Source organism: Vicugna pacos, chromosome 9 (genome assembly GCF_048564905.1).
Source record: "Vicugna pacos chromosome 9, VicPac4, whole genome shotgun sequence".
Classification (NCBI taxonomy): Eukaryota; Metazoa; Chordata; class Mammalia; order Artiodactyla; family Camelidae; genus Vicugna; species Vicugna pacos.
The window spans coordinates 59,466,855-59,486,825 of record NC_132995.1 but is presented as its reverse complement, the minus strand read 5'-3'; the positions used below and the strand labels follow the sequence as shown (position 1 = coordinate 59,486,825).

At 51.4% G+C, this 19,971-nt stretch overlaps 1 protein-coding gene across 2 annotated transcripts in view; it reads right to left on the bottom strand.

The window, feature by feature from the left end:
* SYT6 (synaptotagmin 6) overlaps positions 1–18,990 on the bottom strand; it is a 46,024-nt gene extending 27,034 nt beyond the window's left edge. For both annotated transcript variants that reach the window (XM_072968842.1, XM_072968843.1), the window contains exons 1-2: positions 18,734–18,990; positions 16,657–17,215 (exon numbers count right to left, since the gene is read on the bottom strand). In XM_072968842.1, coding sequence (XP_072824943.1) covers positions 16,657–17,215; positions 18,734–18,990 — 816 coding nt within the window. The remainder of the gene's footprint in view (positions 1–16,656; positions 17,216–18,733) is intronic.
* Between the last annotated feature and the right edge of the window lie 981 nt (positions 18,991–19,971).

The window sequence follows — 19,971 nt, the reverse complement described above, 5'->3', positions numbered from 1 at the left end:
ACTGCTCCTGGAGTCCTGGTTAAGTAGTGTGTGACAGGGCTTTATGTCTGTTATCTCAGTTACTCGTTTTTAGAAATCTTTTTAAAAAGAACCTTATTTATGTGTCACAACAAACTTATGAACGAGGTCTTATGATTACCCTCACTTTGCAAAGAAACGGAAGCTGAGAGGTGTTCATGAGGTTTTGGAATTCAAAGACCATGCTCTGAGCTGCCCCTGTGATGTTGTGCACAATCCCCCCCCCCCGCCCCCGTCCTAGGAGCAGGACTAGCTTTGTTTTTCCCAAGCATTTGGTGTGTGTTTATTTCATGGACACAGAATTCTGTGACGAGGCTTCCCTTCTCACAGAGCTGCTGGAATGCTTTGAGGCAAGCGTGAATCTGCTCCAGGCAGCATTGGGGTGGCAGGGCCTACGTGCTGGGTAACAGCCTCTCTGGACTCCATTTGACTTTCTTTCATTCCTCCTTTTGCCACATTTGTCTGATGTTGTACATTTATTTTTAATCATGTTATAGGTTTTGTGAGCTAACTAAATCCTTTTTGGGTCTACCCAAAGTGACAGACAAAAATAAATGAAAGTTTTTAGTACTTGCTGTGCAACCTTCAGGCAATTCACTCTGTCTTGGCTTAATTTTCTCTGCAGAATTGGGATAATGTCCCTACAAAGACTTGCTGAGGATTGAACGAGACAGTGTGTGCAAAAGGGTTCTGTAGGTTCAGTAGTGCTATATGAGGGCAATGTGGGCTTGTTAGTAATATTCTTATAATGACAAGACGAGGTCCCTGCCCCTGGGGCACTCGCACCATGAGCAGTCTGGACCCAGGGATCGGTGAGGAGGGCCTGACTGGCTGGGACCTAGTCCTGCACGTTGAGGAGACACCCAGAGCTGCTGATGGGTTTCTCGGAGTGGCCCAGTGCTGCCCTGGTAGGGTTAGAGCCATGCCAGACCACACTTCCCACACCTGAGGCAGGGCGTTAGTTGAAGCTGTCCCTGCTGCTCTGCCCACTGGGAAGCCAACTGGCTAAAGAGGGACAGGTGATGTCCCCAGGGTCACTCCAGGCCCCCAGGAATAGGTCTACTGGTCACTGTGAGGTTATAGGGCTCCCCAGAGGGTCTTCCAGGATGTCAGCCTCATTGGCTAGGAAGAAGAGGCCACTCCTTCTGTCTCAGGGAACTCAGGGATCCACTGATAATGGATGAGCCGTGACTGTGGTCCCCAGTGAGAAGGCAAGCCTCGGGTGCACCAGATTCCTGAGCTTGTCCTCACTACCCCACCTCTGAGCCTCGGCCCTGCTCGCCCAGCAGTCTCCTCCCTCCTGTTCTCCACATCACACCCTTCCCTTCCTTTCAGCATTCTTCCAGAATCACTTAATCCCAGAAACTTCCAGGCCTAACCTAGCCAATGCATCAACCATCTCAGTCTCCAGAGCACTCCTGCCCCTCACTGCATTGTGTGATTTTTCTAAGTAATAGGAAGATTCTGGATTTCATCAAAATGTTAATGGGGGTTATCTCAGGATAATGGGCTTATAGTGAATTGTATTTCTTTCTCTTTCTCTCTTTTTTTTTGTGGTTGTCTGTATTTTCCAAAATATCTAAAACAAGAATATAATGCTTTTCCTTGAGGCAAGGAAGGGTAAAATATAATAGAGTTGTACAGCTTTTAAAGAAAAATGATCTGAGTTTTGGTTCTCCATTCTATTGCTTTCAAACTGACTCCAGGGAATTTCCTCAGTCTGCCTCATGTATAAAATTGAAATGCTGATTTCGTATGATGTCACAAGGGTTAAATGAGATAATGTACTTGGAGCATGCTCTGTAAACATGCCAGGTATTACTGTTGCTAGAATCAGGAGCAAAAAACTGTAGTAAGAACCTCTGGAGGCACTTTCTCATTGATATTTCATCTCCACCTTGTAAAATACATGTTATTTTCTGTATTTTACTAATGAGGAAACAGAGAGGTGATGTGATTTGTCTAGGGTCACACAGCAGAGGCAGGATTCAAACTCTGGTCTTCTGACCCCAAGTCCAGCTTACTTACAGGTTCTTGTGGGCTGCCAGGTGTCTGCTAAATGCCTTGCAGAGGCCTCATGGACCCTGACTGACAGCCCAGAACTGCCTGTGTGACCTTGAACAGTCCTGCTCCCTCATCAGTGCCTCAGCTTCCCCACGAGTGAAGAGATAATTCTCACCCTCCCTTGGCAACATGTGGGGGACAGCTTGAACTGGAAGAGTGAGGGCGCATGACAGTCACCAATGTAGGGATATAAGATTTTTCTCTTCCAAATGCAGTTTCTTAGGGCAAGCAAGAGGTGTCCCTCTCTGGGGGACTGGAGTCCTCTGGGAGGGGAAATGACAAAGCCAATCAAGCAAGATTGAGTGGGAACAAGCTCCTTGCCAGGTCCCCAGTGCCTGAGGGGTGCAGCGTGTCTGTGTGTGTGTGTGTGTGTACACGCCCACACGTGCATGTGCAGGGCTGCTGAGGTCTGGCCCAGGGAGGCCCAGGCTGGCTCCAGCTGGCCAGACCCAGGGTGACCAGGGGACCCTGCTGAGATTCTCCCTTCCTCTCTCACGCAAGAGAAAACAGTTGCTCAGCCAGAGCTTCTCTGGTAAACATGGCCCCAGTTGTGTTGGGGGAATATTTTTCCTTAGGGAACACTCACTCCCTGAAGAGAGCTGGGTGTCTGCCCAGTCTTGGATAGGATTTACTAATACAAAAAAAAAAAAGGTCCTGTCAGCAAGAATTGGAATTACAAATGCACTCATTGCCTGCCTTTTCCCCTGGCCCCCTGTTCTTCCCAAATCTACCAAAAATGGCCCAGAAGCAAGAAGAAAGTTTGGTCCCATGTTTTTCCCCTTAAAAGCCACTTCAGAGTCCTAACTCCCACCTTCGAAATACCTATGGAGGGTCTGCCTCCCAGGATAGCTTGCCAGCTGCAGAATTTTCCCTAATGACACTGCCCTTTCCCCACTGCCTTCTGGGCACTCAAAACTTGTCTGTTCTGTTTGCTTTCTTCCTGCTTCTTCACTTTCCAGCTAACTCTCAGCTAGTCTGATGTGCTGGTCTTGGGAGGTGGTGGGGAGGGCCCCTCGGAGTGTCACGCTGGCAGGGCCCTTGGGGAGTGACTCAGCTGGGGATGATTTCTGACAACGTAGGGGAGGCATTTTCAAGCGGGTGCCTCAAGTCACAAAGCCAGCCTGCCCCCAACTTCTCAAGAAGGGAAATGCTTATCGTGTTTTCATGGTACACTGCTAGAGCTGTTTTTCTCCCTCTGGAAGCTGGGCTGTTCCGAGCACATGGTCTAATGTGTCACTACAGAGATGTGGATCAACCAGAGGCTCTCAGAGGGAGTGGACACACTCAGCCCCGTGGGGAAGGAGCCCCAGGCCAGTGCTGTTCTAGGCCCATCCCTCCCCGCAAGGGCTCTGGAGGGCTCTGGGGAGGGCTAGCCTGTGGGGGAGGGGCTGAAGCAGCACCTCTCTTGTCCCCCACCCCGAGCTGCCCCATCTTCTCTTCTGGGTTTTCTTTTGGGTTCAAGCTGCCCCATCATATTCTACATTCTCTTTAAAGCTCCAACCTAAGTGTAGACCCAAGCCTGGTCTCCTGGTTCCTACAGCATCCTTGAAATAGCCTGGCAACGTGAAAAAGAGCTGCTCCAAAAGCTAAGGGTGAGCGAAGGAAACCCCAGTGGAGTGCCTTCGGAGTCTTCAGGTCCTGGGCTCCAGGCCTGCTGGGCTGGGACGACTTCAGAGGCCCCTCCCTGGCAGCTCTCTGCCCATTTCTGGAGAGTGGCTCCTCATCTTTTCTGGACACTCATCTGTGGTCTCCTTCCTGGCCAAAACCTCATCCAATCCTTCTGCTGGCTGGAGCCTCCCTTTAGGCCTCATTTTGGTGGACCAGGCAGTTTCCTTCTCAGCCCACTGGCAGAACTGGGAGGGCTGGGATGGAAAGTGATTCCGCTTTCCTGGCTCAGGTAGCAACTTCACCTGTCCCTCTAAGGAGGGGTTTCTCCTGCATATACAGGGACAACCCTACATGTCCCTTTATGACTCACAGAATGCCAATGGCCAGAGTGAGTTTTAGGCATCAAGGGAAAACAAATGTTATTTAAAACCACAACTGCCTTCTATAGAGGGTGGTGCCCAGCAAAGGCAATAGACCAGTCTCGGGGTCCCACTGCTGTTGGATAAGATGGCCTGCCATTCAACTAAGTACCTTCTTGGGTTTTGTATGTTTGAAAATGGGGCTGGAACTGAGCCTAGGCTTCAGGGCTGGCAAGAACTAAATTTCCCAGGGCAGTTTAAAGAGGGGCGTAGTGTGTCTGTGTTTGAGACATGGAACCTGGGGCAGGTGGACAGGAGCCAACAGGATGATGGGAGCCGGCATTCAGTGGAAGGCATGGTGGGGAGAACCTCTGGGACCAATGCCCCCAGCTGCCTTCCCTGCCACGTGAAGCTGCGCACTGGGCAGCAGGGTATAAACACCCAACTCCCATGAGAACAAACCTCCAGTTGGAGTGCTGACACTCATTTTGTGTGGCTTGGAGTGGGGTGGAGCTGGGGCTTGTGTCTCGTGACTGGGATCAGTGAAAGAAGAGCCACCAGAGGCCAAGAGGAGGACGCTTCAGAAGAGGCAGAGAATTAGAGCTGGAGGGGACAGGAGAACATTTGCTGTCCCCAGCTCAGAAGAGGCAAGCTGTTGGGGAGAGCCCCTGGGAGCCAGCTCCTGAGACAGCAGAGAGTTAGGAGCCCATACAGTGCAGCCAGCTCACCCGGCCTGACTCCGGGCTCTGCTTCCCACTGGCTTTGTGACCTTGAGCAGGTTGCCTGAGTTCCCTGTCTGGAAGCCAGATAATCACGGTACCCACCCTGCAGGGTGGCGGAGAGGATTAAATGTAAGCTCATCAAGCTTGGCAACATGGAGGCAGAGAGGCCCCAGCTGCTGGCCTGCTCACCCCTGCAGTCGCAGCTCTGTATGCAGATAGTGATCTGAGGCCTGTTCTCTCATCCGCTCCCATCTCACCTCCATTCCCTCCCACCCCTCACGCACTCAGACACACGATTTCTGATCACAGTATAAACCAGCTCCTGGAGAAACCAGTCTCACCAACATTGGTGCCTTCCCTGAACTCCAAGCTGTGCCAAGTCCAGACTATCAGCAGGAAGACATGGAAGTCTTCTGAAGCAATCACTGATGCTTCTCAGGCCACGACGACCCAGGGCAATGCCGGCCTCCACTGCCCAGAGAGAGGTGAGCAGTAAACATCTTGCCCTGGCCTCTCCCATCCTAGGGGCTGTCTCCCTATTCTAATTCCACATCTCAAGGCCAGTGGCTTCCATGGAAAACTTTTCATCCCAAGTTTTGCCACAGCCCTAAAGATACCCACAAGGTCTCGGAGACTTTGTCTAGAAAGGAAGGCATTAAATATTCATGGAGAATGAGTAGGTGTCAATTCAGACCTGAGAGGAGAAGATGGCTCCAGGGGACAACTGATGAGGATGAATGAGGACCAGATGGGCACAGGGCTGGCGGGGGAGCAGGGTGGAGAGAGGCCCCATCTTTCTACATTGTTGCTGACACTGAAACACCATAAAAATATGCTAACCCTTGGACGAGGTTGACCCAGACTCTACAGCTAGCTTTGTCTCCTTCCCCCTCCAAGGCATAAATAAGCATGTACCACGGGAGGCTTGAAAGTCAGGGGTTAGTAGCCTTAGGGTCCCAGGCATTTTGATACGTGGCTTCTCTTTCCTTCTCGGTTTTCTTGCTGTGTTGCTTGTTGGTTTGCCTATTTCCACTCCCAGTAGAGACTGGAAGTCTCTTGCATGGAAGAGACTATGGCAGAGAAAATGTCGTCTTTGCTCTGCACCTTTGACACGCTGTGCCTTAGACTCCACGTCTTGGCCCTCTTCCTTACAGGACAGAGAAGCTCACAGGCACAGAATGGAGACAGTGAGTGGGCAGAGGCCTCGGAAGGGAAGAGGGGAGGGAGTGATTAAAAAAAACCAGGGCGAGAATTCCCTATAAAAAGCTGGAGACAAGGAGGCACAGGACTGGGTCTCATGAGATCGGGGCTGGGGTCCAGATTTGCATGGACTCAGCGAGCCACCCCAGACAAGTTGTGTGACTTCTCTGGTCTTAATTTGCTCATCTGTGGCAGGAGGACATTGGGCCAGATCATCTCTGAGGCTCTTTCAGGTTTGACTTTTCCCAAGTCCATGAGTACATGGAGTGAGAACACATGGTCTGCAGAAATTAGAAACCCCTCAGGGACTGCCCCAGTCCTTCCGAGTTGGTTGCCATTCTAGTCATAGTTATACCCGGTGACCCCAGTCTCTCTGGACTGCTGCTGGTCTAGGGGACCCACTGCAACCCCTTCCTCCCAAATAAATCCTGGAGCTCAGGTGTCCTTGACAGTGTCCAGAGGGGATGTCTGGCTCTGGCTTCCCTTTTGACCAAATAATCTCTCTCCGGGAGAAAATGTCTGTCGCTGTGGGTTATCAGGTGGTAGAAGCAACAGGACAAGCACGGGTGCTCTGCACAGCAAGGTGGGGGAAGCACGTAAAATGCACCAGCGTTGGAGGAATAGATTTTTCTTGATGCATGAGCCTGTTGCCTAATGATTTCCCATTCATTCTCTTGTAAGGGAAAGATTAGATATTTATGCCGTTGAGATGTGCCGCATACTAATGTGGGCACGTGGGGCTGGGGCAGGGCAGGGTCGGCTGGCCTAGCCAGCTCGAGCAGAGGAGGGAGGCAGAACCAGGCTGTGCTCTGGAGGCCAGTGGGAGCTGGCTTCTGCGGGAAGCTGGCCAGAGTGGGCAGTGGGGCTGTTTGGATGCTAGGAATTTATCAACAGTGAGAAGGGAACTGTCTCCAGTGTTCTGAGCCTCTGGCCGCCTCTTAAGGCCACTTCCTCTGAAGCTGCAGGGAAGGACCTATTGTGAAAGGCCGAGTTTAGAAATGACTTTAAAGAGAACAGCACCCAAGGCCAGTGGAGCAGTTATTGAGCAACTCTGCTTACAGCTGGGTCAGAACCCTGTCTGGATGAATTAGCTTTCTTTTCCAGCACCGCCTGGAAAACCTTTAACCCCATGTACCCAAGAATGGCTACTGGTCCCAGTCGGCCCAACTGATGGGGTGTAGAAGGTTGGTGTACATCCATCACCTCTGCTGAAGGGACGACTCATGGACCTGGACTTCTCACCTGTGGTGCAGGGACCCCGCTGACATTCTGGAGTTGTGTCCCCTCTCTCCCATCAGACATACTGCCTGTGGGGTGGAGCTCGGACCCCACACCCTACCTCTTCCCCTTTCTTGGTGGGTTCTTGATGGATTTTCAGTGACCCTTTGCTAGAGGAGCCTTGGCCATTGGGGTTGTCCCACAAAATTCAAGGTTACATTGGCTTCAGAACCTGGGGCCTGGCAGGGTGAGCCACACTCTCAGGACCTGAGCTTTGAGCATGGACGGACCCCTGGTTCACCCCCTCCCAGCTCCCTCCGTGTCATTATAGGACATGAGCTCGGAGGGCAGAGCTGTAGTTATTACTCTGGAGCAGGAAAAGCTGCTCCTGGCTTCATCAGCCCCATCTGACCAAAGCATCCTTGTGGGGAGGTAACCAACCTTCAGGGAGGAGAGCAAAGGAAAGATCTGAGCTGCCCTCTGCATTGTCAGGGGCTGAAGGAATAAACTGGGTCGGGGTATGGACTGGACATTTCTGCACACACAGCCCCACCACCACCGGCCTGAGGGTGGGGGTGCAGGAGGAGAGCTCAGCATTCCAGAGAATGAGGATAATGAGGCCAGGCCTGAGGGGTGTGGGGGTAAGTGAACATTAGCAGAGACACCAGCTCCAGCTGAGCAGCAAGTAAACAGGGAAGCCTGCAGCCCCGCAGCGACCCAGGGACTTCTGACTCAGACAGTGGGGCCGGGCGGCTGGGAGGGCACAGCCAGGGCTCACTGCAGCCAGGCCACTCAGAGAGCCAGCCGGCCGTCTTCATACCTTCATACGTTATTCAGAGCAGCTCTAGCCGAAGGACTTGGGGAACAATCTTCATGGGTTTGGGCAGCCTTACTCCCTTCACACCTCCTGGGGCCTCCAGGTAACCCTGATCTGCCCTTTTGGGCCTCTTCCAGAAAGCTCTCTTTCTGCTCCTCTCCTGGCTTGGTCCTGCCACAAGAATCCAGACACTCAGGAATTTAAGGCAGAATTCTAGGGACACCTAGTCTGGCTGCAGATTCCTGATGTAATGTGCTGTCTTGGCCTGCTATGCTCTGAGGGACCAGGGCTGCTCACTCACTCCCCCCATTCCCACCCCAACTTTTCCCCAAGGAATGGCCCACACATGGATCTAGCCTGCTGGCACCCAGCAAAACCAGCCTTTGGAGTCCTTAAAATCTCATTTCCCTAAATGATACATAAATGATAAACAAGAGTTCTCCTGAAATGATACAACCCATGTCCCAGTCTTCCGCAAATGATCTCTTCTCCAATCAGCCTCCACTGAAATGGCTCTTAAGGCTGATGCTGAGCAAAATCTTACTGGAGCCATCACAGCGTCTGATACAGTCTCTGTTTCCCAGGACACTGAGCTTTCCTGGTTTTCCTATTTCACTGGCTGCTGCTTGTCAATCTTATTTTGCTGATTTTTCCTCGCAGTTCCCATGTCTAAACATTAAAGTGTCCTAAGGTTCAGTCGTGGATCCTTCTTCTCTAAACTTGGGATCTCAACTAGTCTCATGGCTTTTAACACCATTTATATGCTGACATCTCCTAAATGTATTTCTTTAGCTGAGTCCTGTCTTTTGGATGCTACACTCTTTACCCAAGTTCCTAACCAACGTCTCTACTTGGATGTCCAGTGGTATCTCAGCTATGACATGTCCAGATCTGAGTTTGTGATCTTCCTCCCCACGGGTTCTCCCTCCAGGATTCCCCAACTCAGTCAATGGCAGTTCCGCCCTGAGTTGCTCAGGCTGATTTTTCTGTTTCTCTAGACCCTAGGCCCTATACTCAATCTGTCAGCCAGTACTGCTAGTTCTACTTTCAAAATATATCCAGAGTCAAGCCACATCTTGCATCTCTAGCCCCATCCTCATCCAATAGCCTCCCAACTGATTCCCCTGTCTTTCCCTAGGTGTATAGTCTGTTCCCAACATGACAGCTACAGCAGTGCTTTTCAGCTTTTGACTGTGGAACTCCATGAACCTTTCCTGCCCCTTTACTCTCCTGCTTCATCTCTTATTCTCTCTCCTCCCCAGCCGCATGTCTGCTTCAGCCACACTGGACCCTTACTTGAACAAGCCAGGCATCGTCCCACCTCAGAGTCTTTGCATTCTCCATTCTCTCTGCCTGGACCTCTCTCCTTCTGGATACCTGCCTGGCTCTCTCCCTCTTGTCTTCCAGGCCTACACAGATGGCCCTGTCTCAGGGATGTGTCCCCAGACCGCCCTGTTTTACCCTGTAATCTTCTCTCCAAGCCACCGTCTCAACCCCAACAACCCCCACCACACTCCCCGGCTTTATTTTCTCCATGCCACTTCCCACTCTCAGACACCCTATTTACCTCGCTTATCCATTTCTCTCCCCCTACCAGAGTGTAAGCACCATGAGAACAGGGACTTCATTTATTCCTGCATCCCCAGTGCCTAGGGCTGCACTTGGTACCCCGCAGATGCTCGAACAGATCACTGCTGGATGCACATTTCCAGAACTGTCCCTCCTTTACCTTCCTCAGTTCTCTTGTCTCTTGGCTCTCCCTGCTCTGTACCCTTTGCTGGCCCCTCTCCTCCTTCTTCTTGACTGTGGGTGTTCCCCCAAACTCAGTTCTTGTTCTCAAATTCTCCTTCTGCCATCTGCATCCCCTATTCCACTTCCTCATTCTCCCAGTTTCAATAATCACTTCTCTTCCCCTTTTCCCTTTTAATACAACTTAAAACATTGTGTTCTTTTGATGACATTTTTATTTGCTCTGAAATCTCCAGCCAACTGTAAGCTCCTTGAAGGCAAGGACTATGTTTGTTCCTTCAACACCCAGTGTTCTTGGACCCAAATAAATTCTTTGAGGGATCACTGAAGACATGTTGAGTGGATGAAGGTTCATTACGCTGCCCTCTTGCTCCTTCCCACCCACCACCTGACCAGCATAGACCTGGAAGCCTGAGACCCACGGGGGGCACTCTGAAGGCGTTGCATCAGGCTGCTGGTCAACGAGCCTCCGGGAGACTTCATCCCAGGGTGATTTAATAAGTCACCGTGAATCAATTTTTTGGATTCTTTGGCTCTACTTGAAAAGGTCTTTTGTAAGCTACCCTTGGATCTCACTGGACTCAAGGATGGGGGTGTGAGAAAAGGATGCAACTAAATCTTTTCTGGCAAGAAAGACAGTTTCATTCTAGGAGGCCAGCCCTTCCTCACTGTGCCGGGACCTGCGTGTCCCCCGGATCAACAAAGCTGCTTCCCTGCCTCCCCCATTAGACTGTGAGGCTTTGAGGACAGGACTATGTTGAAGTTATTGTATTCCCAGTGCTAGCCTGGTGCCTAGTATACAAGAATTACACCACAGGGAGTTACTGCACAAAGACAAGGAACACATCATATATGAGAGAAGTTCTTTCTAGATCCTCCTCACAATCCAAAGAAAATAGAGAAACACTCTCTTCTCCCTCTGACCCGTCCTCTTTTAGCACTCTCTACCTTCACTGCCATCAAAGCCTGGCCGAAAACTTTCCCTTTCTGACTCTGATTTCTTTTCTGCATTTCTCCTCAACACTTCTGCATGTACCTTGAAGTAGAGTGGTTTGCATGATGTTGCAGTGAGCGTCCTAAACAGGTCTGTTTCCAAATGTGTGCCCTGTGTGTGAGGGGGTGGGGGACTTGGGGGTCACTGGGCAGGCCCTACACTTCCCATTAGCCCGGGCACTTGGAGGTGGGGGCTCTTTCTTTGCCAGCCTTTCCACAACTCAGCTTGTTTCCAACACGTGCTGAGAGACTGAACTGACATCGCAGAGCTGACACTCAATCCATGTCTGTGGAATGAAAGAGGAATGAATGTCAAACTGCGTGCCCACAGGAAGCACACTGGGGACATGGTAACAGAATCCCAGTGTCAGCACAAGAGCTGCCCCTGAAACGAGAGGAATGGACCAGGCCTGACAGAGAAAACAAACCAAACACTCTTCTGGATCTCTTGACAAGCTGCACGATTTCAGGATCTGTCTTCCATCCAAGGAGCAATGGAATCACACTCCCCTCAGGGCATGCAAGGACATGGGCTCTGCTGAAGACGTGGATTTGAATCCTGGCTCTCTACCACTTTCTGCCTGGGTGACACTGGGTTTCCCTTAACCTGGAACCTTCCCTCCTTTACTTACATATAAGGGACAATAATAAGGCTTATGGTGAGGATGAAATGTGATAAAGTTGGTTGTGCTCTTGGCTTCTGGTAGGAGCTCAGATAAAAAACTGCATATTAATAGCCAGTAAATAGGGGACCTGAGAGGTGGGGGGGGAGGGTTTCTGAGCCCTGGTGGGGGACTGTGCATTGTGGGAAAAGGAGGGAGACAGCTTGTTGGTGGGGGTCTTCCATGTGGCAGGAACCCCCTAGAGGACATTTCCCAGCGACCTGAAGAGAGGACTGATTTTTAACTGACATTGAAGGGCGGAGGGTAGGTCTGGAAATTCTGCCCAGGGGCCTATCAGCCTGGGGTTGAGGCCTCTACTAGGGAGACGGCTATCCCAGGGACTGGATAGCTCTGCTCTGAAAGCTAGAGAGCCAAGCACTTCTCTAAAGGAGAAGCCAAGAATCTCAGAATCTTAGACCTTTGCAGCTGATTTCTGAGGAAACCGCAGCCCAGAGAGGGCAAGTCACTTTTCCAGGGTCACACAGAGAACACAAGTTAGGACAAGAGATAAAATAAAGAAACAAATAAAATAGGAATAATAATAACCAACAATCTGTTGGAATAGGTGGTCTGGATCAAAGTGGGGGAGGGGGTCAGGCCTGGGAGGGGTACAAATCGTGAGCTACAGGCTGAGTCAGAAGGAAGGTGCTGTAAGAATGGGGCTCAGGAGGCTGCTCTGTGATGGTGCTGTCTAGGCATCTTGTGTATTTTGTTTAATTTACATATAATACCACTATGAGCTGTGTTTCATTACCATGCCCATTTTACTGATGTAGAAATTGAGGTACGGTTTAGATAATGGCCCCAAGGTCTCAAAGTTAGAAAGTGCAGAAGCTAGAATGCTTTGTTTGGCACCAAAGCCTGAGCTCTTTGTATGCAGCTCTGCTCATTCTCAGGCTAGAGAAGAGACTGTTTTACCACGTAAGGCCTCCCTTCCTCCCTGCAGACTCTGAGTCTAGGCCCCCTGGAAGTACACAGAGCACGCCGTCACCCCAAAACAAGCACACACACACACACATGCACACACACACACTCACTCTGACCTGGCAGGGACCCCGTAAGGCAGGAAGATGGCAAGTCCACTAACGCCACCAAACACAACACATATTTATGGCCCCAATTACAGCCTTCACCTCCCGCCACCATGCAGGAGCGGGAATGGCGACAGGAGCGATTGTGTGCACTGGGGTCTGAGGCCTCTGTAGCAATGACAAGATTACAGAGATGTTGGCAAACCCTGGTGACGGCAGCTCTATTATAATGATAAATCTACAGCTTTATATAGAAATAATGAGACTGGGGGCTGGAGAGGGGGGAAGGGAAGAGCAGGATGATTTCAGCCAATGGAAGTTCTTGGAGGAGGGGAAATGGCCAGCCTCTGGGAATGCCCAGGAGAGCACCAGGGGACCTCAGTCAAGCAAGGCAAGAGTGGGGCAGCCCCGCCCGGGCCGGGCTGCATTTGATGAACTCCCACAATTTCCTTCCCACACCTGAGCTTCTGGATTCCGTGGAACGGTAGAGGCCTCCGACTGTCCTGCAGGTCTGGCTTGCCTGTTTCTCATCCTCCAGCGAGAGGTATGTTAGCTCTGTTACTGCCTCGGCTTCCCTCCCAAACAACCTGGGGGCACCAAGGTGAGTGTCCCTCAGGGCTGAAGATTTGCAGTTAACAAAGAGCTAGCCCCTGCCCCACACCTCCCAAGCCCACCTGCCCTTCACTAGCCATGAAGCTCCACGTTCAGTGGTTGTGAGAAAACAACACAAATACTCCAGGCTTAGCTGCTTCAAACCACCTCGATCACCGGGGCAGGGGCCAAAACAAGGAACCTGCCTTGTTCCACCTGCCAGGGCTGCATCTGATTCTCTCATACAAGGATGAGGAGCGAAAGAGGACAGCCTTCATGGACTATCGTGACCTCAGAGCAGCCTCCTGAACATTCTTCTCACGGAACCTCTTCTTCTACCCACACTGTGGGTCACGGACCCTCCATTTCAGTCCAGACTACCTGATCTGGCTGGTTAATCTCTTTGCTACTCTGGACATAAACCATCTACCCGAACCATACCTCTGAAGGAATGTGTAGCCGGGGTCTCCCCACCATGCCTAGCTCTATCCATTTTCAAAATGCTACTTGACTTTCTCCTCCAGGAAGCCTTCCCAGGTTAGCTACATCCAAATCCCATTGCCTCTTTACTAATCCTTTCCTTGTGCGCCAATACATAGTTTTATTTGAATTAAGTAAACCATTGGTCATTCATCAAGAATGTGCTGAGTTCTTATAATTACATAAAATGACATACTCAGCCCCGAGGAGAAAATACAAGAGAAAGTCAAATGTGGGACACAAGCCATTCCTGAGTCATTGGGAGGACTTTGCAAGACAGAATAAGGCTCAGCGTATAACTGAGGGACCCAGAGATTAATCTGGAGGAGTGATTGCCTTGAGAGCGGAAAGGCTTCAGGGAAGCTTTGAAAGGTGGATTGATTTGGGCCAAGCAAGCAGAGAGGTGGGGGAGAGGCCTGTCTGCCAGAGGGAACCTTGGCCTTGGGAACAAAGGCAAAAGGCAGGAATGCCAGGCATGTTCAGAGACCAGCCTTTGGGGCAGAGGAACTCAGGGCCAAAATGCAGCTCTAGGAACGGAATCTGGCAGGAATCTGGCCCCCCACGGCACTGGCTGCAGGATTTCATATACACTCAGTGCTCAATCATTCCTCAGGACTGGGGCTTGGGCCTCCCTGGCTTCCAAATAATTACAGTTTGAGTCAGCACCAAAAAACAGGTAAAAGCACTAGCCTTCTTAGTTCTCTTTCCCTTCTTTTGCTTGACTCCTCGCCCCCCCCCCCCACACCAGGATAAAGAGCCTGATCCTGAGAGCCTGCCTGCTGGACAGGCTGCAGAGGGGAGGGCCCTAGGGGCCTCCACAGGCAAACATTAAGCACAGACAGACTGTGTGCAAGACAGGGTGTGTGAGCAGGTCACCTGCTCTCCAGCTTTGGGAACTCCTGGGCCTGGACTCCCCGTGCATCACTAGCTATTGCAAGAACATTTCTTGTCTCTGTAATTAAAGTTCTGTGGGTCAAAGAGGCTGTCTTCTATCTCAGCCCCCTGGCTCCCCAGGGTCTGGCCCAGTGTCCTGCTTAGGAGGTGATGGAGGAGGGCTGTGATGGAACTGGCTGAGAGTAATGAGGATGGTGACGACTTATTCAGCTCCTTTGGGATGGTCTGCCTTTTTCTGAAGCTGGGCTGGGAAGAGGGGGTGGGAGGAGGGCAGGGACGGCCGCAGGTGCTAGGAGACAGGAAGTTAGCATTCAGATGAGGGGCCTGCTTGAGCACGGACTGCTACTCCAGGACTAGGGCTTCCATCATGCCCGGAGCTGAAATCCCGGGAAAGGAAGGTCTCTGGGGTGGAGAAGGGAGGCTTCTCTCAGGGCTGAATTGAGCCCTGCTTCCCCCAGCCCCTGGCCCCCAGCCCTCCCTCTCTCTTGAGCCCCTCAGCCTCAGCCTCAGAGTGGGGAGGACGGGGCTGCTTTTCTCTACCTATATAGTCACCATAATGAAGCTGCTGCCTTAGGAGACCACAGGGGAAGAGCTGCACCAGATGTAAACTTCAGAGTGATTTATAGAGCAGAGCTCCTGGGCTTGGGGCTGGTGTACAGCTGCTGTTCCGGCCCGCCCCGTCTGCCCGCCCTGTCTGCCGGCCCCGCTGCTTATGCTGTTCTTGGGGATGACATTTCAGGAGAGGAAAGGTGGGCGAGGCACTGGGACATCAGACTGGACTGGTCAAAGTCAGCACCAGCTATGAGGATGGGGTGTCCCAGTGACCCTCCCTGGGGCAATGGAGCCCAGTAAGCTTTCTCTCTTTGAACAAATCAAGAGTCTTACCCTTTTCCCACCAGCGTGGGGCTGATTTCCCCAGCCCCCCTCCTTACAAATTCAGCACATAGATATTGAGTATTGACTATCCAAAGGGAGGGTCTGCAGACTGAGTGGGGTCACCCCCACACCCAGAGAAATAGTGCAAGAAATATCCCAGGAGACACTCAACCAGCTAGCGCTCAAGACGCCAGACACAAGGCCACTCACTGTTGCTTGATGGCAATGCCCCTGTAGGGCTCTCAGCAGCATGGCTGGGCTTAGAGTCATGCCACCTACACCTGTGGGATGCTATGACCCAGCTTCTTCAACACACACCCAGTGGACCAGAGAACACTGTCTATACTGGACCAAAGGACTCTGGAGATTCCCTCTTAATTCTCTGTGCCAAACCTATCTTCCCTCTTAAAAGCCAACTTGAGCCCCAGCTCCTTGAAACCCTCCTGGTTAATTCCAGTTGATCGTGAGCAGCGAACCACCCCCTCTCCCATGTGCAGATTAGCCAGGTCTCCCCTCCCCCACCTGGGTAGGCAGTGCCTAAGAGCAGAGGCTCTGCTGCGTGGTAGTCATTAGTCCTGGTCATTAAATACCTCAGGTCCCCGTTCTGGACACGTAGTTGGACTGCTTTGCCCTGCCCCCTTGATATTAGGAGTTGCTATGTGTCTTGCTTTGGCTAATGAAATATGAGTGGAAGTGACATGTGTCAACTTGTGCAGGGACGCTTTCAGAAACGGTGCATGATTGGCCATATCCTCTTCCTCCTGATGTGGCAACTGTGGGAGCACAGGTCAAAATGCAGCCTCTGTCCGCTTGGATCCTGGGTAACAAGGTGGACTAGAACCCCAGGCAAGCTGCAAAGCACTTGTAACATGAACAAGAACTAAACCTTGGCTGCTTTAGTTTACCAAATCCTAGGATTGTTTGTTGCTGCAGCACAACCTGGTTCATCCTGATTAATACAGCCTGTTCTTGGTTGCCTGTTCCAGGCTTCTAGTACACATCAGTGCCCTTGGCAGATGCTGCTCTCTGATCCAGTCCATGGCCCTGGCCCAATCCTTACCCACGATTAAAGAGATATATTATTTTGTAGGTGGTAGACCTGAGGCCCAGCAGGGAGAGAGACTCACCCCAGAACATGCCATTGGATGCAACAGATTCAAATTCCCTTCTCTTCCCACTGGGCTGCCCCCACCCCAATGTGGGGCACAGTGCAAGCACTTTCCCAGGGTGGGTTGCACATTTAGTCAGAATCCCCTTCACATCCTGAAGGATAAAGTCCCATTTGTCTCTAGGAGTGAAGGGGGTGGGGGGTACGTCCCACTCAAACCCAGAACTGCAAATCTTCAAGAAGCCCGGGGGCAGGGCTGTACTCACACTTGTGGCATACTGGATGTCCTTCCAGATGGAGGTTTCCCGGGACAGGTCGGAGGCCTCAAAGAGGTTGTCCAGGATGACCTCCCCAATCATGTCATGGCGGGAGAAGCGGTCAAAATCAAAGACACTGAGATGCAGCTTGCGGTCGGCCAGCTCCTCGTAGGGCACAGGGAAGTGGAAGTTCTCATCGAAGGTGGGGTTCAGGGTCTTGCGGTGCACCCGGGTCTGCAGTTTGCATTTGCGGTCGGGCAGGAGGTAGATCTTGACGTAAGGGTCAGAGCTGCCGCAAAAGTCCTTGGCAGGGAGGTCGAAGGCCTTCAGGATGCGCACGATCAGGGTCTCGTTCTCGTAGTCATAGCGCAGGCTGAAGTTGATCTTCCCGCAGCTCTTGGCGGCCTCGGATTTGGCATCGTCCCCATCCACTGACTTCTGCTTGTAGAGCTCGGGCTTGATGCGGCCAATGCTGGTGGGCTGCTCTGCTGCCGGGGGCAGCTCATTGCCATAGTCCACACTGGAGACGTGCATCTGCCGCGGCAGGTGTCGCTTGAAGGACGTGTGCCTGGTGGAGGGTGGGAGGGGGTGAGTGAGGTCAGACATCCAGAGGTTGGGGGTCAGGGTGCAGAGAGACATGGAGGTTGGGGGGGTGGGGTGCAGGCAGACACGCCCTGCGGCCCTGGTGCATCCTACCCCTTGTGGGGCCCCCTTTTCCTCCTGCTAGTTGACCCACTTTCCTTGTGCACACGGTTTGTGTGCATGACAATATATGTAAAGCAGTTGGAATGGGGCCTGGTATAAAATAAGCTTTAGTAAATGGTAGCCATTGTGATCATTATCACTTTCCCTACTTTTCTACCATCTGCTTTCTAGGTTTCTTTCCTAGTAGACGTGACTCTGGTTCCCCCATTAAACCATGAGCTCCCTTACTGAGAAGGACCAGTCTTTCCCACGTTCAGTGTGGCTTCCCTTCATCACCCCCACTACCATCACCATCACATAGTTAACGTGGATTGCGCTTTGGAGCCAGACAGACCTCATAGGTGAATTTTAGCTCTGCCACTTTCTAGCTGTGTGACCTGGGACAAGTTATTAAACCTCTCTGTGCTATAAAATGAGAATAATAAAAGTAGCAAGTGCATAGGATTGCCTGGGGATGAAATGAATTAATGCACATAAAGTGCTTAGAACAGGGCTGGGTGTATGAGCGATCTGTCGTTAGTGCTGATTATCACGTGGATTCTTTCACTGGCTCCTCACAGCAACTGTATGAGGGTCATTAGCCCTATTACACAACTGGGAAAAGTGAGGCTTAGGAATGGTGAGCAACACGTCTGAGGTCAAACAATAAACTCTGTAAATGTGACCCAGCACTTTTCATCATTTCTGGCTTTCAAGCTGAAGAGAAATCCTGCTTCCCTTTGGCTGGTCCCTGGGAGCCTTTAGGGACCCAGGAAGCCACAAGAGCCTCAAGTTTTTGATAAATATAACACTTCATACCCGCATGTACCACATCTTCTGTAACTGTGTTTCTAAATTTAGAGTAGGTTTTTGTCATTAAGTGGCAGTGGGTTTTTTTTTTTTTTGGTCGTTTTATTATTTCAGTTAAAGAATGCCATGTATATAATAGCTGTCATGCAAGGAACACTGTCAATGACTATCCTCTTTCTCAAAGTACTAGGAGTCTCTTGCTTTATCTCCTGGCACTGCAGACTTCATCTGGGAGGCTTTATCAACATACCCCTAGACGCATCAGGAACTTTTATGCCTCTGCACCTTGCATATTCTCTTCTCTCCACTTGAAGTCTTTCCTTCCCACCAAACAAGGCAACACCTCCTACTCACACACATTCCAGCACTTACCCCGTGCACAGCACCCCACCTCAAAGTTTGCACTCTCAGGAAGTCCTTCCTGGTGCCACCTCCTAGTTGATCACCCACCATGGAGCATGTCATGTGATACAGTCTCCACCCAAAGTACCCATGTGATTATTTCTAGTCTCTGATCCTCACGGGCTGCAATCTCATTAATGTATTGGATCCGGAAATGTGGAGGGAGGGAAGGGAGGGTTCTACCCCTCACCTGGTGGATGACGCTGGCTCTGTGGTCTGTCGCTGCAGCCGCGTGTGACGCATGATATGCTCCTTGACCGACATCTGCACCTCAGCTGGGATATCTGGGGACGTGTGGCTGATCTTCACAGCCGCCTCTAGGAAGCCCAGGGTGTTGGGGTCCTTCAGCTTGTCCGCCATGTTGCCTCTGGAGCTGGGGCTCTGCAGGGCCTCCGGGGAGGGGTTAGCAGAGGAGGGACTGGAGGCCTCCTTGGTCCTCCAGGGCATCCAGCACAGCTTCCAAAAGAGAAAGAGAAAAACTGCCACCAGGGCCACGCCACACACAATAACTACCACTGCGAGGAGGCTGACAGAGGCGCCTGCCCTCAGCCAGGCAGGGAGGGACAGAGACAGACAGAGGCGGGGAGAAGCGGGGAGGGGTGTTCCAAGAGGGGCCACACAGAAGGGACAGAGACGGAAGAAGAGAAAAGAATGGTCATGAGAAATCTGCCCAGGCAGAGGAGAGAGAGATGGTTGCAGGGCTGGTGCTCCATAGTCCACCTCGTGAAAGATCAGCAGCCTCGCCTTCCCCTCCGTCTGATTCCCCCAGCCCAGCCCCTCCTACCTCTGCCAGCTTGGGGAGCACCTGGGCTGCCTCCCCTACTCCCTGCTGGCATGTGCACGGGGAGGGGAAAGTAATTTAAACAGCAGCCTAAGCAAATGTGCAAATTCTTGAAGCGTTCACATTTGGATGCTGTTTGAATTTCTATGAGAGCTGTTACTATGGCCAGACTTGGAGCAGAGTCGTTTTTGTACCCAGCTCTCTTCCTCCACAGGCTGTGAGGCCTTGGGGACAGGAGGCCAGACTACCTTCTTCTCTTCCCTTATCCCATGCCCACCAAGCCCACAGCAGGAGCTAACATAGTTATTGAGTTGACTTGAAGCAAATGAGATTGGGCATAATCTTGAGGGCGTGGGCGAGGTCTAACCCTTCTTCTGTATTCCCGGAACTCTGCACATAGTAGGCTCAATACAGTCTCGTATTAAGTTGGAGTCTAATCCACACGGTTTACTTCAGAGCTAAATACAAATGATTCCTATAGCTGTCTTTTTCCATTCCTGTGGCTATGAGAACTTTGCTGTGAAACTGGTATTTTTATTTATTTTTTTAATGGAGATACTGGGGATTGAACCCAGGACCTCACGCATGCTAAGCATAAGCTCTACTGCTGAACTGTTACCCTCCCCACCAGACTGGTATCTTTGAAT